Source organism: Lagopus muta, chromosome 2, assembly GCF_023343835.1.
Source record: "Lagopus muta isolate bLagMut1 chromosome 2, bLagMut1 primary, whole genome shotgun sequence".
NCBI lineage: Eukaryota > Metazoa > Chordata > Aves > Galliformes > Phasianidae > Lagopus > Lagopus muta.
Window position 1 is genome coordinate 65,333,879 of NC_064434.1, and position 17,856 is coordinate 65,351,734.

The 17,856-nt window shown below is 39.0% G+C and overlaps 1 protein-coding gene across 5 annotated transcripts in view; it reads right to left on the bottom strand.

The window, feature by feature from the left end:
- Positions 1-17,856, bottom strand: part of PRKN (parkin RBR E3 ubiquitin protein ligase) — a 691,175-nt gene that overhangs the window by 17,238 nt on the left and 656,081 nt on the right. For all 5 annotated transcript variants that reach the window (XR_007375493.1, XR_007375494.1, XR_007375492.1 and 2 more), the window contains exons 10-11: positions 13,142-13,228; positions 388-505 (exon numbers count right to left, since the gene is read on the bottom strand). Coding sequence is in view for 1 of the 5 variants with exons in the window: in XM_048938032.1 (XP_048793989.1) it covers positions 388-505; positions 13,142-13,228 (205 nt within the window). In the remaining 4 variants the exon portion in view is untranslated. The remainder of the gene's footprint in view (positions 1-387; positions 506-13,141; positions 13,229-17,856) is intronic.

The following is a 17,856-nucleotide window of genomic DNA, read 5'->3' on the forward strand; positions in this document are numbered from 1 at the left end:
CTTTCAGATGTGAATCTTCTGGACCTCATCAGACTTGTGCTTTGCTTCAGTGTGAGATGAGTTTTGCACTGTAAATGTCTATTTTTTTCCATTCCAAAATGTATAAAACTAGCTGGGCATTCAGTCATATTAATGCTACAGCCAGTGCAGCATTTTCCTTGTCTATCACATACATGAGTGTTTTGTGAGGCTTAGTCAGTGGCTTCAGAACTAAGTGACTGCTTTCAAGGTAACCTAGATAAAGTGGCAAAGGGAACATTCAAGCTTTGTTCCTTTCCTCTCTTGTCCTAATAGCATGCATACGCGCGCATGCTCATTCATACATATATATATGTTGTAACATTAATTCTACATGACAGTTAAGTACCAGTTGTTTAATAAATTTACCATTTTTCTCCACTGGAATATGGCAATTGGGGCATGGCTTGGTTGTTTTCTTGATTGTTTCTTTAGATGCCTCTTCCCATCGGGCTTGCATGGCTGCATTTTCATCAACTATATATCCCTGCAAAGAGAAACAATTTACACATGAGTGCAAGCTGCATTTTGTATTTTGAAGCAAAAATTCTGCAGCTCTCACAGATTGTTTTCCTGTGGTGGGCACAGCACATGCATTGGGCTGTGGCACAGGCTGCCCTCCCTGCTCAGGCTGCAGGAGTGTGTGCCACCTGAAGGAGATTCTGAAGCCAGGTAGAGATCAATGGCATCCTCCAAATCTCTGCCCAAGCAGTCCCACAGGAGGGCACAGTGGGCACTGGGACGTGCTGCAGGGGCGCCCAGGCAAGTAAAGCAAAAGGTGAAGCTTGGAATCAGATGAATCCAGTTGAGAACTGACATTTTATACAGGTTTGAGATATTTGCTTCAGGGGTTAAATCTCATGTTGCAAGAAATGCAAAACACCAAGGCAATGCAATACCTCCAAGCAAGGTTCCTAGAAGAAAGCTGTTTTTTTCATCACAAAAAATGATGAAAGCATATTCCTTTGTTTCTGTGATAGAGATTTCATTCAAATATAATCTTGTGCACATGTGTAAGGCTTCATAAACTACAGAGAAGAAACACAAAGGTTTTGGAGGAAAAGTAACAAAGTCCTAGTGAATAATGAAAGCAAGCATCTTCCCAGCTTGAACAACACAGACAGCAAAAGTCATCATGAATAGGGCTGTAAAAGGGACTCCTGTGTTTGTCCTATTTATGAGTGGGACAAAATTACATAATCTACACAAGTGTCCTACTTGGCAATCTCCTACCTAGAATGATAATACAAGGACAAAAGAGATGGCAGTGCCCTGGGTAATTTCTATCATAGAGGATTGGAAATGATGTTCAAAGTAAACATTGTGTTTTGGTTCCAGCCTTGAAAAGCTGCTCTATCTGCTCATACTGTGTTTCTTGCTTTTCAAGTATGTGGAAAAACAATGACCTTACACTAAATTATATCCTTTGTAAAAATTGTTACAGTTTCTTTGTGTTTCTGCCTTCTAGATAACTACAGATCACTCTGTGAATCAATTTGTACCCCATTTATGTGAATTTCTAAGATATTTATTTATAACAAGTCAGGAAAAAGAAATTGGTCCAACTTTGAAATACGTGATATGAGTTTAACTCTGACTGATTTCTACTGAGCTGCTACGGATGAAACACATGACTTTTTCCAGTGTCAGTGAGCAACATGCAGTTGGTTACTTCTTGGCTGGAGTCACCCAAGTTCAGATGGAGTAACAAAGAGCAACATCTCAAGAACACTCATCTAGTGGTCGCTCCATCATGCATCTAAAACAATCAGCCTCTTCTAAACCTTGAAAATGCTTTTACGTCTCATTTCCTTTATTTTATTAATTGTATCAGTCACCTGAGCCCTTTAAACACTTCTACCGATCCTCACTTTCCTCCCATTTGCCAGTATTTCTGATGCAGAGGCAATGAAAATGAACAAATTTGTCTCAGCTCTATCCTAAAAGCGATCTTTACTTTTACCTCTCTGCTTCTGAGTGTGGAGTTAGGTTCTGCACACTGCTGGGTTATAGAGCAGCATAGCAAATGGTGACATTCATTGAATGGTGCATTAGGAACTTCTGGGAAATAGAAAATGCTACTCAGGCTAATAGCAAAGAATATAATCCATACTGATCTCACAGCACCTTGATCTTTAAAGAAGGGTGATTTTAGCAAGAGATCTGAGCTAGCACACAGGGGCCTGAACAGAAGATGTGGAAGGTAGGAACAGCAGTGGGACTTCGGTTTGCACAGTGACAGAAGGAAGAGGATATTAATGTCATCTGTTGCAACAGCGATTAATTATTTAGCATCCATAAATACAAGATGAAAATTGCTATCGCAGCAAAAAATGTTGCTATTATTTTCAAAACAATGGCCATAAGAGAAGACCAGATGCAATTTTAATTTTTGTATACAACTCAGAAGAGCTCCACAGTGGCTCCATTTTTTTCCCAAATAGTCAAAATCCAAATGATGTGATTCAGGACTTGGAGATGTATTTTTTCCACATCTTTATTGTGGAAAATGACTTTATTGTGCCATAATAGCAGATGACATTGAGGCAAAATTTCACGCACCAAATTGCTAATTGGATTTGTATAAAGACATTTGACCTTAGTTCTAAAAGCAAAGACAAACTTTGGAACACTCAGAAATAATTAAAATAAACAAGTGCAAACTGCATATACACAATTCACTGAGAAAGAACAAATTAATGACAACAGCAGAGTGAATTATTGTATTAATGTTTTCCTTTGCAAAACCTCTGGAATGAAATAGATTCAGCAGCATGTTATTTCCAGCCCATTAGAGCTGAAACATCCCTCTTATGCCTAGTATTGCTGAATGCTGAGTTTAAAAACTTCCTGCTGCAGGAAGCAAATGCAGAAAAATGGTACACTGATAAGAGTCTCTCTAATTCATTAAAAAAATCATACCTCCCAGATTTACGAGACCGTAGTGTTCATGTGCTTTATATAGTGCTCCACATACAGTGACTGCAAGCACACGTACTTATCTTCATTTTCTCCTCAAATAATAAAGGAAAAATTATATGGCAGTTCTCCATTAGCAATGTCTACTTGTATCACCTTCATTCACCCTAAGCTAGCAGACCTCTCCTTGACAATGGGATAGGTAATAGTCCAGAGCTTTCAGCCAGAGGTAGTTTGCATATGCCTGGGCTTGGATTGGAAGCTTTGCCAGTACTCCAGGTATGCACCACATGGATGGCAGACTTTGCTACACTTGTGACGCAGTATGCTCCAGTTCCCCAGTTATTATAGGGTATTTGTCAAATAATTACTGAAAAGCTACTAGATTCCATCCATTCCACTTCACGATTTTTTTTCGATTACAAATCGTTCCGCATATGATGACAAGGAGAGAATACTCATAAATAACAGGAAGCTCCAGATGAGCTGTTGCAAGCATTTTTCAGCCTCCCTTCTTCAATACCTTTTAGTGAGACGGTGAGAGAATTCACCTTGCTATCTCTGGGTCACACTGAAGGATGAAGATTTACTTCTGTTCTGTTCCTACGCTAAGTCTTTTGGAAAAACTAAGAGGGATAAAAAGACCACAGAGACTGCTGAGCCCCACACAACATTACAACAAAACATGTACAGGTAAAGTTCTTCATACAGTTAACCAACATCAAGCATGATGATCAAACATCAAACAGAAAGCATGCTCAAACAGAAGCAAAGCATCCTGTTTTAATGTAGCAGCTCATACAGGTAATGGGGCACATGCCACCTTGTCAGTAGAATTACGTAAAGGAATTGAAGTATGTGTTCAGTCAGCAACTGAATAGTACCATCCAGAGTAAAAACATGTATGGAACAACTTGTTCAAAAGCATCAGAAGCTTTAGATACGTAACATTAAATTCAGATGCCACCATATTAAATTGTCTTATATAAGCACTCCTCTTTTACAACCATACTTAATTCGCATAGCATAAACAACATCTGAAAACTGAAAGCCTGTGGTTCAAAATAAATATGAAGCTGTAAACACCATGTTGCACTCAGCTTCGGTGAATGTAGTTGCTGGACTCCTGCTTGTTTGTTGTTGCTGTTTATTTCGACTCTGATAAGCAAAAGAGCTGGTCTTGCAGTATTTTAAAAATGTGTCCAAAGCAGTTTCCTTTTCATTAGAAATACTTTTCCTTCTGTTCCTTCCATAATATTTATATTAACACTGCCTATAATTATTTTGGGTTAGAGCACCAAGCAAAAGCAGACTCATCTTTTGAAATCTGATCTGCAAGGGTCGGTGACAGCCTAACTTCAATTTCTTTTGTTTTCTCAGCTTCTACTGGCTGTCTTATGAACATCTTTGCATAAGAAATCTCCTGTCATGTTTACTGATGTTTTTTATTTAAGCTCTGGGATAAAATAGCATGCACAGAGGATATCAGATAGGCTAGAGGAGCTTTGAAAAAAAAAATGAGTAAATTAAGAGACAAAAATCTTGTAAAGAGAGGTGTACTCATCTATGGGACTAGCGCTCTTATCTAGAGAAAGACTTCAACTAATCAAAACACTAAAATGGTAACTGGAAAGATATCCATCAATGCAATTATGTTTCACTCACAGGAAAAATAGTGTCAGTACCGCTCAGGTCCAGCTACACTCACACCAAGCAGCTTTATGTGAGTCAACTGGCCTGATGTACCTAGAGAACTCTACTGCAAAAAAGAGCTGGTCTGTGATGGCAGCAAGTAGCTAAAATCCAAGTTCCATGTTATACATGGGGTATTGTGTCTGATATAAAAGAAATTTTTACTAAATAAAACTAGAGAGTTTCAGTTTGGTGACAATGCACATCAAGATTCTCACTCTGCATACTATGTGTGAACGTCCCGTTCATATCAGAAGATTTGTTTAATACAAAACTCAAGCAGCTAGTAGATACTGAATGATTACCATTCTAAAGCAGACATCTAGTCTGCTTTACAGGTCACTTCCATGTAACTGTTTTGGACCAATGGAAGGAAGAATATGCTTTTATGCTGTAAGTGGCAACACAGCTGCAATGGACGGTCAGTTTAACCTCTTAAACAAAAGCAGAGTGTCACATCTTTTTATTTTACTCTGGCCCAAAATATGAAAGCTAAATTCTGTCTGTATAGTTCCCATCTATTCCGCACTAGACAGGAAGTCAAGACCTACTCTCAGATTTCTTCCAGTGCACCTTTTTTTTTAACATAAGGATTCAGTTCACAGGGCATTTCCAGGTTATAGTTATTTTTCTTGTTCCTTTACTTAGTCATCTGTGAGTTGAAGAGTCCTGTGCCTGACACTGGGAATACACCACTTACTGAATCCAAGCCTCAGTTTCTTTTTCCATTGTGTAAGATACTTAAGAAATTGAGCTACATGTACCATTTTTGTACAGCCATGTTTTATTTAACTTTTTAAATTTATCTGATGGGAAAAAAAATCAATAGTCTAATAATAGATGTTCCAGATTTCATACTGTGACTCGAGACTCGTTGAAAGATATTTTGTACAAAGCACCTCTCGAGTAGCCTTTTCTTTCACTAAAATGCAGTGAAATAATTCATATTTTTGAGGTCGGTATTTACCATTTAGCACTGCAACTAACTTTTCCCTTTTTTTCCAGTAGGAAAAGGAGCCTACACAGATGGGCCCATGTGAACCTAATGAGATTCAACAAAGCTAACAACAAGGTTTTGCACTTGTGTCAAGGAAATCTCAGGTTTGTGTACAGGTTGGGAGAAGAACTCCTTGACAGCAGCCCTGCTGGAAAAATCTGCTGAGCCATCAGTGTGCTTTTGCAGCCCAGAAGGCCAACAGTATCCTGGGCATCAGCAGATGGGTGGCAAGCCGGGAGAGGGAGGTGATTGTCCCCCTCTGCTCTGCCTCAGAGGTCCCAGCTGGAGTACTGTGTCCAGGCCTGCCCTCACCTCTGCACAGGAAGGATGTGGAACTGTTGGAGTGGGTTCAGAGGAGGGCCATGAAGATAATCAGAGAGCTGGAGCACTTCTTCTACAATGAAAGGTTGAGGGAGTAGGGATTGTTTAGCTTTGTGAAGACTCATTAAGGCCTTCCAATATTTAATGAGAAATTATAAACAGGAGGGAAATCAACTTTTTACACAAGTAAATAGTGATAGGAAAAGTGGGAATGATTTTAAACTAAAGGAAAGGAGATTTAGATCAGATGATTAAATGTTAGGGAAGTTTTTCATTAAGTAGGCGGTGAGGCACTAGAACAAGCTGCCCACAAAGGTTGTGGATGCCCCATCCCAGGAGGTGTTCTAGGTCAGGTTGGTTGGTGCTCTGATCTAGTACTTAATCTAGCAATTGACAGCCCTGCCCGTGACAGGGGGTTTGGAACCTGATGATGTTTCGAGGTCCCTTCCAACCCAAGCCATTCTAGGATTCTATGATACTGCATGCTTTTCATTTTAACTCTTGGTCATCACATACCATTTCAAATACCACATATTTTGTTTTCCACTATTCTAAAAGCACTATGGAAGGTTTGCTGCAATAGTGAATAAACAATTGTGTAAGTGATAATTGTAGTATTCTACAGCATAAACACAAAATATCAATAACCAAGAGCTGATTCAGATACCAGTGGAGACCAATGTGATATATATTTTTTCCCTACTAATTCACCATTCACTGAATTTTCAAAGAAAAAATTTTACTACTTCTTTAAAATAATATGCAGGTTGCTATGCAAGTGATGCCTCCTATTTATTTCCATCAAAATTACAACAGATACAAAAAGCACATCAACTCTATTTGCTCGAGCAAATTCTCAGCTACAAAAACTACTCTTCAACATAGTCATTGTTAACTATGCATTTTTTCACCAGCAATGAACAAGAGCCAGAATGCCATACTCAATGCACAAGTGAAAGTGACCCACTGTAGCTACTGTCACTACTGTCACTACTGAAATGCACCATGCACTGCCTCACTATGCTCACATCCACTTACAATGCTGTAAGAAATACATTGCATCAAACCTGATTTTTGTGAAGCATTAGCTTAATATTTAGGATTTTACCATTTCAGTAATTCAGCTAAGAATTTTCTGTGAGTGCCTTTGTTTGGGAATTCCACATTAGAATTCAATTCTGAAATAGCTCCTGTTCACAGTGAGCCAATATGTCTTCCTGCATAACTACAGAAAACTGCCACCTACACAGAGACCAGCCTTCACAATTCTTTGTGCTTGCTGGAAATCTACAGCAAAAAGTTCATAAGAGATGAGACAGATGTTCAGTGATTGGGAAGGGAAATCTAGCAAGACACAGCTGAGTATTTTATACCACCTACTGGCAATTTAAAGATCTGCATACATGAGGCAATGGGAGGAAATAAAGTATGGTTCACTTCCAACCCAGGTAAGATGGGAGCCTTTCCAGGAACAACAACATAAAAGACTTCAGCGAAGTGCCAGATGATGTTACAGGCTTTCCTGGATGTTAGTGTGCCTGGGTATGTTTTCATGCTACACCTCTGCAAGCACAGAGCCTCTAAGAGCACTTCTGAGAAGTTATCAGATGGCTCTGCTTCAGAGCTTATCACTTGCTTGAAGGTGTATGACTAAGGTCTGAATCCTGCATCTGTAGTCAGGATCCAGGCAGCACGTACTGATGAACTGAATCAGATCTGGAAAAAAATGTACTTCCAGGCTTTGCTACATCTCAGTTGAGGAGCTAGACTAATTGTGGTTTGTCTTGAGAGGCTCCTGGGCTGACAGGAGCTCTAGGTAAGTCATATACTGCCAGTAGAAGAAAAACAGTTGACATCTGGATCCTGCAACAACTATTGGGGCATAGTAAAAACTGGGACCCAAGCAACAAGCAACTGAGGTTTGGTTTGAAAAGGGCAGGTTTGGGGACTAGAAGGCTAGTAGGTCGGTCAGGCAGGACCTACTCTTGGTGAAGCCATGCTGGTTGGCTTGTATCATCCCTCTCCCTTCTATGTACCTTAGCATAGCTCCATGATCTTTCCCTGCATGGAGGTGAGGCTGACAGGTCAGAATCTGGGTTGTTCTTTCTACCCTTCTTAAAAATGGGTCCTCTGTTACCTTTTTTCCAGTCACCAGGGACCTCATCCAACTGCCATGACTTTTTAAATATCATTGAGAGTGGACTGGTGACTACATCAGCTAATCTGCTCAGCAGTCTGGAAAGATTGTCATCCAGACCCATACACTTATGAATGTTCAGGTTCTGTAGATGAACTTGATCTTTGCTTACAGTGGGATGGACATTGCTTCCCTAGTCCTCACCTTCCGACCCATGTGCTTAAGGAAAGCTGCTATGAAGAGCAGTTGTCAGTGAAGAATGAGGCACAAAAAGTTGTTGAATAAGTCCTACATAATGCCAGAAAAACATCAGAAACTTTGCATATCCATAATTTTAACTATCATAGAATCATAGAATGGCTTACGTTGAAGGTGACCATAAAGATTATCCATTTCCAGCCCCTCTATTGCAGGCAGGGCTGCCACCCACCAGATCAGGCTGTCCAGGGCCCCTCCCAGTCTGGCCCTGAATGCCTCCAGTGATGGGGCATCCACAACCTCTCTGGGCAACCTATTCCAGCATCTCACCATCCTCTGAGAAAAAAAATTTCTTCTTAATGTCTAACCTAGATTTCCTCCTTTTTAGTTTAAAACCATTCCCCCTTGTACTATCACTGTTTACATGTGTAAAAAGTTGATTTCCCTCCTGTTCATAATCTTCCTTTAAATATTGGAAGGCCATAGTGATGGACCCTTGGTGGACACTTATGACAGAACTGTTGACTACAACCCTCTGGCTAAGATCATCCAACCAATTCTTTATCCACCTAATAGCCTAGCCTTCAAATCCATATCTCTCTAATTTAGAGATAAGGATGTTGTAGGAGACCATGTCAAAACGCTTGCATAAGTCCAGGTAGACTAAATTTGAATGGTAAGTCCTGCTGTTATTGTAAATGGACTAAAAATAGTTCTTTGATTAGCTTGTTAATATTTTGATAAGACAGACAATAAAATCTTGACTTTGCACACATAGTGAACCTAGTCTAAAATGAGCACCTTCAGTGGGGAGCAAGATTTTTTCAGTTTAAGAAAATGGCAGACATTCACACAACCTATTCTGTAACTTATGTAACAGAAACTGTTAATTTGTAGCTGCACCAACACCTAAACATTCATGTTTAGTGCTAGATTTTCCTGAATCACACAGTTTGCAGGGCTGGGGCTGCTAGAACTCGCAAAGCAGCAATTCAGGCTGGGGCTAAGAGTACATATGACTTGATAGGATTTTAATAGCTAAGCTTGGAGCAGAAGGGACAACTTGGCAAGTTTTAAGACATTAGCCACCAGGGATGTTTCATGCAGGCTTGGGTTTACAGCAGTTGTGCTAGTGTTAGTGCTAAAAACCAAACTGTTCAGAACGGTTTTGTGCCAGTTTAGCTAGTCTAATTTTAAATTGTGGATTAAGAGAGGAAGCTGGTTTATAGCTGGATTCCGTCTATTTATGAGCGAGGTTAAAAGGAGCCAGGTTTTGTGGTGTAGGTAGCAGGTGCTAAGCAGTTATTTCTAAATCTAAATCTGGCTGGAGTCACCTTTATTGTATCACTGATTCCATCATACACACTGTGCCTTTTAATCCATCAAACATGACTACTTCTCACATTCTAATCTTCAAATAGCCCTAAGAAACTGCAATGTTCTTAAAAGAAAGCTTGTCAATCGAAGTTGGCTCAGATATATATTTTTTCCCCTAGAATTATGTAACCTATGCATTAAGATGAGAAATAATCAGTACATTCTTAGGATGAGTTTTCAACAGGAGATCAGGGCTAAAAATGGAAACGTTTGTAGAAAAGAGGACATTTTATCCATCCCAATAGACCACACAATATCTGCACACAAATATGTAAGAGCTTAATATACAAGTATTTAATGCTAGCTTATTCTCTGCATTCCCATTGCTGGATTTCTCTTTTTCTACCCTAAACAGCAAAATTCTTCCCTGTTCCTGGTAAAGCAGGGGAATGGCATGGGCAGTGCCCAGACAGCAGATGGCTCTCTTGGTGCTCTGATATCGGGACCACAAGAGCATGCTTTGATAGCAGCATAGCTCTTCTCACTCTCAATGTCGTCATCAACCCTTGCCCATCCATTTTTTTCCACAATAGCACTTTTTGGCTTTGCTTCAAGTTCTTTTCCACTCCTCATGACCCCCTACATTCATAGCCACCATACTGACTTAGGCCTAAACCTATCCACAGTGTTTCCTCTTACACTTGAAATGTCAAGACATGCAAGTGAGTGTAGAAACACTAAGGAAAGGGAAGATTCCTTTTACTATTATAGCTGCCAGGAGACAAAATAAAAACTGTATTTTTCTGATAGAAGATATTTTCCCAAAACTACACATCCTGTGATCTTGTGATCCATCAGTTCTGGAGCAGAATGGTTTGGTGACTGCATGTGTGGTTGACTCTTAAATCTGACTACTAGCTATTGTGGCAGTAAGATCTGTTTGTAACATAAATGAAATGGAAAGGATCCTGACTAGGGGAAAAGGTAAGAGTCAAACTGGAGGAAATTAAGCCCTAAAAGGCAACCCTGGAAATGTATTATTCCTAACTAGACAGACATGGTCAAAGTTATAATAGTCTGAAAAATAGTACAATAATAGCAAATTCTCAAAAGCTCTCACACACAGAAAGAGGACAAAAAGGACAAAAGCAGAAAATACAGGTGGATAAATATTTAAATCAATGTCAGTGAAACAGATGAAACAGTCCCACATGCACCTCTTTCCACATAGGCTTTGTGAATGTTTTGTATGCATTATACACTTGTGATGTATGCAAGACAATTTTTTACTGGTGCAATTCAGATGAAAAGAGCATCTCACCAGCACTTCGGCTGGTACTGCTTTAGCTAGTTCCCAGTTTGCTCAAGTGTTTGCTAGAAGCAAGTAAGAACATTTCTCTAGTAGCACATCACCATCTTGTGGAGGAATTGGATCAGTGCATTTCTAAGAACAAGAAGGCTGATGTAAGTCAATTGTGTTCCACACAAGTTAGCGTCAGAATGAATTTTGAGTAGTCTCTAATCTTCTGTGTACTGGGGAACAGACTTGCACAGCTAAAAGAGATATCCTGACACCATTTAACTATTCTTGGAACAGCTTTTTGAAGACCACTGAAAATGGAAGTTTTTCATGAGCAGCTAAAATGTTCACTTTACACTGGAACATCAATAGTAATCAACTTCCCTAAGCTAACAGATCTAACTGGGCGAGACTTGGGATTAGATGGATGTAGCACTCAAACTAATATTAGGAGAAGCTAGAGCAATATGCAAGTCTTTAAAATAAACCACTTCTTCCTATGGTCTTCTAACTTTATCCAGCATGAAATTATACACGCTCTAATTTTCAATGACTCAAAATTGTTGAAGTACTTTGTACAGTGACATAAATAGCTTGGTGGATAAGAGGTACACTATTCATGTTCAATTTCTAGCTCTGCATAATTTGGGTAAGATTTTGAGATTTACTTCATCAAGTTATTGGATACTTTAACTTAAGAATCTTCCAATGTCTTTGTTGAAGCTGTTTTGTTTTTACATAGATGTGAATGGGAGCTGGAACACTTTTCTACGGTTGCTGCAAACAAGCAAGCTTATTCTTCACAGAGGACAGCCAAGCTGCTCCCTATCACAAAGTAATGTGAATGACAGAAGTATACATATGGCTTCAAAAGGAGGTTGCACAAATTTAAGGAATAAAAATTCGCTGTTCGCTGCTAAATACAAAATTCTATACCTGAATCATAAGTCTCGAGAAGCTGGGAAAACATTCAGAGAATGAAGCATGATTACAGTCATGCACTTTTCTCTAGACATCAGTAACTGAGAGCTGTCAGAGACAGGGCTCTGGGCTAGATGGATTTTGAGCCTCCTACTATACACCACTTGCAGGGCACTGGAGACAGATGTCCTGCGTGCTAGGATATCATCTGTTTAATTCTGTCTTGATGAGCATTGGTTCTTTTTTATAAAGTAGAGGAGCTTCACTAAGAAAAGTTAAAGAGAAACATCTCTACATGGGTCGCAGCCTCCTGCATTGTCTCCAAAGTATAGTAAAAGAACCACCTCATGGTAACTGATGGGAAAGGTTCCCTTCAGGTTCCTAGCTCCATCTCAGTCTCTGCATTCAAAGAGTGAGGCCCAAATGCCAGCTTAAGACAGAGCCTGCCTGTAGGCGCTGACAGGAGCTGTGCATGCATAGCTGAGAGCTGGGTGCACACCCTGTCAGCACCTGCTTACAATCCTGCATCTACTGTGTTGAACTGCCTGGGGCCTGGGTTAGCTTTACCTCTTAACATCAAGCATTCCAGACATCTGAATTATAGTGTTTTATTTCCTAGAAGATCAGCCTGGCCATCAAGCTGTGAGATATTTAGATACTTAGGGGGAACCTCTCCTGTTTCTTGTTGCTGTTGTAGTTGTTTGTTTTGTTTTAATTGACTGTGATTGATTAGTCATGGAGAGCAGGGAAACTTCAGTCACTTCAATCTCAAACACAAATGCCAGGAAAGAAAAACAATTTCCTGTCCAGGGCTATAGCTACAATAGTCACAACATTACAGAACTGCCTAGAGTAATTATCAGCTAACAGCTTCTAGCCTAGGCAATCCATTTTTTATTTCTCTAAGCTAAAACATAAATTATCAACAGCACTTTCTCCCACAGGCTCTATAAAAACCTTGTTATTCAGTCCAAACCCACATGATTTCCTGGCTGGTGCACTGAATATAAGCTGCAAGGCAGCAAGACTAAAGAAAGCCTTTCAGAGGTGTTCACATTAAATAGAGACAGCCCCAGAAGCCCATTGGGAAGAGCTTCTCCTTATCAACTGATGGCAGACCTCTGTGTGCTCCTGACAACTCAGTTGCTCTGTCAGTCAAAGCAACTGAAATCTACCACAAAATCAACCCCAATGGCCAGAATAATTCATCATGAACAAAATTGTTTTGGCTTAGGATTATAATTAGGATCAACTTAACAAATGTCACTCTTGCTGGGCAAAGGAGAATGATCAAGATGCAATGAGTTGTGGGTATCTCTACCTTTTGGGCCACAGCTCCCTGTGTGCTGAGGAAAGAGCTGCATTCCTCTTCATGGTATTCTTCTTTACATTCACGGCAGAACACAAACTGGAAAACAAGCCAAAACACAGAAGTGATAAAAACACATTAGGGATGCAGACAGCAGATTACAGCCGTGAAGAGTCATACAGCAGACGATCTCTTGGCCTCCTCATCCCATTAATTTCCCATAATCCTCCAAATTGTGCATCTCTTTATACAATCTGATCATTAACATGGCAATTTTGCAGTTATTATCATACACTTCTTCGGTGAAATAAAATAAATGCCATTATTAAAAATGAGATTTTGCTACACCAGCAGTTTCAGGACAAAATCATACTCGTACCTCTCCGTGTGTTTCTGCTGTAACAAAATCTATACAAGAAGGGTGGTGGCTAAAACAGGCAGCTCTGCTTTATAGTGTTTGCTAAAGGAAGTAGCCTATTGGTACTTCTGAGTCAAATGCATTCTCTATGGAAAACCATTACTGAATTTACTAGGAGATCATCACTTTATAGAAGTTATATAAAAGCACCGATTTCTAGAGAATTATACCCTTGATATGGACTTTTATAAATTGGTTTAAGAAGTCCACAGTCAGAATGCAATGATAGGTTACTTAGCGTGGGTTTTAAGGGACTCCCACGAGACCCTTGTTAGATTTCTAGCAACTGTTTTGATTTCATCTACCTTCAGTAACATTTTTTTTTACATAAGAGTTCATTCTTTTGCAGACGCATAAAACAATTGTTCCTCTCCCAGTTTGAGCTGCCTCTCCTATCCAAACTGCTTCATACATATCACATTCAATGCCTTTTTTTAAACTCTGAAATGAAGATATCTGTCTTGACATGTGTCAAAATCTTTGACTCATCACTGCTGCATTAAATTCTGTGTCCTTGCAGGTAAGAGGGAAAGTCAATAATGTAAAATGAGTCTCTCTTTTGCTGTTTTAAAGCCACGCTGTCTTGATGCCAGTCTAGACTCTGAAAGATCTCTCAGCAGTAAGCTGTTCTGACCTGTATTATAAGCAAGACTGATAAAACAGCCTTGATTTTTAGATACAGAACTGCATTCGCTTGTAATGAATAAAGGATATCAGGAGAACATGACACTGAGACATTTGTCTGACAAAAATTCCATCTTTTCCAATTTCATTTTGAAGTCTTTCAAGCCTTATTGTCACTTTTCTAAGAACGACTGAAAGTTGTATTTCATTGTCATGCTAACGAAATGATGCTTTTACAAAAAGCAGCATTGTGCAATTCCAAAAGGGTTGAGTCTATTATTCAAAAAGCCAGGGAAATTAGGAGTGAAGAAATGGAGTGAATGCCCTACCTTCCAAAAGTATCGAATCAAATCACTTGCTCTCCTGACACTTCTCTCACTATTTTGTCAGTGATTTAAAATGTTTTCCTTTACTCCAGCTTACATTGATCTCTTAATTCCTATGTGCTTCTTAGCAAACAGTAACAAGGAAGACACTTCTGTGAGGTATACTATATGAAGGTTGCAATATTATAATCCAGTATCATGCAATTACAACTATTTGCACTTAAAAGTTTTTCTTCTTTGTTGAACATTGTTCAAGCATGTAGAGATGTACTCTCTCTGAATATCTAATATCTCCAAGATTCGTTATCATGTAGCAACTGAAGCTATGGCTGGCTTAACTGTACCTCTTTGGGTATGTCCTATTCTCTTTTTCCTTCCAGAATTTATTTCTTATGAATATGTCAGACTGAAAACATTTGTCTGAAAGGGCTTTGTATACAGTCGCAGTATCACTGCATGATCACAGAATGCCTCAGCTTCCTTTATTCTCTCCAATCTCCTAAAATTGCAGTTTTAAACATTTCATAAATATTAAAAAGGAGGATGTATTGAAGAAAGATTGAAAAAAAACAAAACCAAACCAAACCAGGACATACATATTGCAAAGATATTTCAGCTGCTTCACAGTGTAGTTTAGAAAGTGTTGCTATTTATTACAACAATAAAATCCATAATCTCATTCTGCGTTATTTAAGGATGTGAAATGCATTTTCTCACTAAAGAGGCCACTTTCCTATTCTTACATTTAAACAAAAACCCTTCACGAGCAGGATCAATGTGTTTACTAGCATTTTCCTCAGAGGCCTGCTCTAGTGGAAGTGTGCATAAGTGTGTAAACTGAACTCTCCGCTAACCACTCTGTATCTTGCAAGTAAGCCCATGAGTGACCCTGTCACATGCTTGTGATGAGACAAAGCTTGATTTTTTTTTTGTTGAGCCAGGATACTCTTTTCACATCTGATTAGATAATGGATGAGATGTAAAATCAGTTCTGTGGCAAAAGAACACCCTGGAGGCTGATCGGTTTGTCAGAATAAATAGGCATCTCCCAACAGAAACACATTAAGCACTGCCTTTTATATGGCAAAGCATGCATCATAAAGAAAACGCACATCATTTACAACAAAGAGCAGTTTGTGGTAGCTCCATTCAGTTTTTACATTCAAACATGAAAAATATAATAAACTTTCAGTAATGAAATACAGCAACCACAAAAATGCTGTCGTTTATATTTCGTTTTGTATTTTGTGGCTTGATTAACACTAGCTCTGTTATTTTGCCCTTGGAAATAAAAAGATCTAAGTTGTTCACCCAGGATTTAACACTTTTGCATATGTTTAATATTACAATGTGTTTAAAAATTACTGTAAGTAGTGCAATTACTAACAACAGTCACACTTTCCCTTTATTTACTGAAAAACTGGCAGATTTCTATGATAACACAAACTGTTCAAGAACAGTGTATTTAGCACTTACTATTGTTACCCTTGAAAGATTCTTCAGTTGTAAAACAGCTAGCACAAAGAATAAATCCCAAAGGTCCTAAACCTACCCTTTAGGTTTATGCATTAAAATGAGGATTAGCAGGAAAATTCCTGCAGCATTTAAGGGATTTGGACACTAGAAATTAATATAACCTGTGCGCATGCTATTACAGGCTTTGGAATATCTGCAAAAATGTATGGATAGGTCCAAGCAGAAACCCTGAATCCAAATGACCTCAAAACAGGAGGCTTTAAAAATCTCAACAGGGATCCAGATCCTGCTTTTAAAATTCTCCCATCTCTATGATCACTCAAACAAAAGGTAAAATCAGTCCAAACTCTGTTCAGTTGAAGGGAATTTGCACTCCCGACGTGGCCTGTGCAAAGTGCCACAACTGGTGCTGAAGGAAACACTGGATGATGAAGCTGAGCTATAGACAGAGTTATTCCTGATCAAGCCATTTATAAAGTTTCAAATCTGGAAGTGAGAGCAGACTGTAGCTCTTATTTTAGAGGAAAAGGAGTTTGTCATTGATATGCTGAGCTGTTCATTGTTTTGTTGTTGTTGTTTTTTTTTGGAAACAGGATTTGTCTTTTTGTTTTTCAAAGATTTGCTTTCTTTTGTATTACACATCATAACTCTCATTTTCTTGCCTACTGCATATGTCTCATTTTTCTTTTCTAGCACTGATAATATCTCCCTATAATGCTTGTGAAGTATTCCTGCTAAAATAAGATTTCTTCCAACTTCAATTCAATACTCCCATTCTTATCCCTACACAAAGCTTCAAGTTTTGGCTCCCTACTGTTACTTTTAGGTTACTCCTCAACTGAAGGCTCCTTTTCTTTCACACTTTCACCTCCTCTTGAGTCTACAAAACAAAGGCAAATTTACTGACATAGTCATAGCTGAGGTTTAAGCTGCAGCACTATGGGTGCACTGTTAGGGGCTTCAGTGTACTGAACTCAGGTATGCACCCCAGATTTCTTACCGGACTTGTGCAGTCTATATTGACCTTTGGGCTGCTCAGTTTTGCCTCTGACATCCACTGCTATTAGCTAGACAGAGTGCATGTGACATACAGTTTGGCCAAAACAAACATTCAAATCCAGGGAAGACCAACTAATACCTACTGTACAGTGTTCTAATGGCCATTCAAAATCACTTTTAAGAATTGCATCAAATTTCTACTTTGACTCTTTATGCATTCAGCTTCCAGCTACTACTTTCTGCCCACATTTCTTGAGTAAAACAGTCTTTCAGTATTTCCTATATTCTTTTTGTGAAAGTAATTGTGTATTATAATCGTTACATATATAATTTTCTTCAACAGAGCAGAGAAACTCTGAGTTTCCCCTTCTCTCTCCCCATCCCCAAATAATATTCATGGCACTTTTCTGGGGAGTGGCTTTTGCCATTAATTATATTTGGCTAATCTTTGTGTTGTTGCAGTGCTGTATCAGCGGAGTCTTTGTATTTATTCTGGGTCACTGTCAAGTGTTGAATTGTGACAGGTTTCCTATCAGTCCTTATTGAATTCTGCTAGCAATACTCTGCTGATCATGGACTACTTTCTGTGATCTGACAGTTTTTAAACCTCAGGACCACTGCCCAGTGATGCGTGCATACTCTGCCAGCTGACAGCAATGAGACAATGCTGCTGCACACATCCTAAACATTTCAGCTACAAATCAGTCCCCCAGTGGATATATTTATGGATATATTATGGTGGTGATTTCCTTATCAGAACATTCTGTAGTTTGAAGTTTTTGTGTAATTAATTTTTCTTTTAATCAAACTTGTAATCTTGTCATAGAATGAAATCTGATATGACCTATTGTCATAGCAAATATACTGACAACCAGCCTTATCAA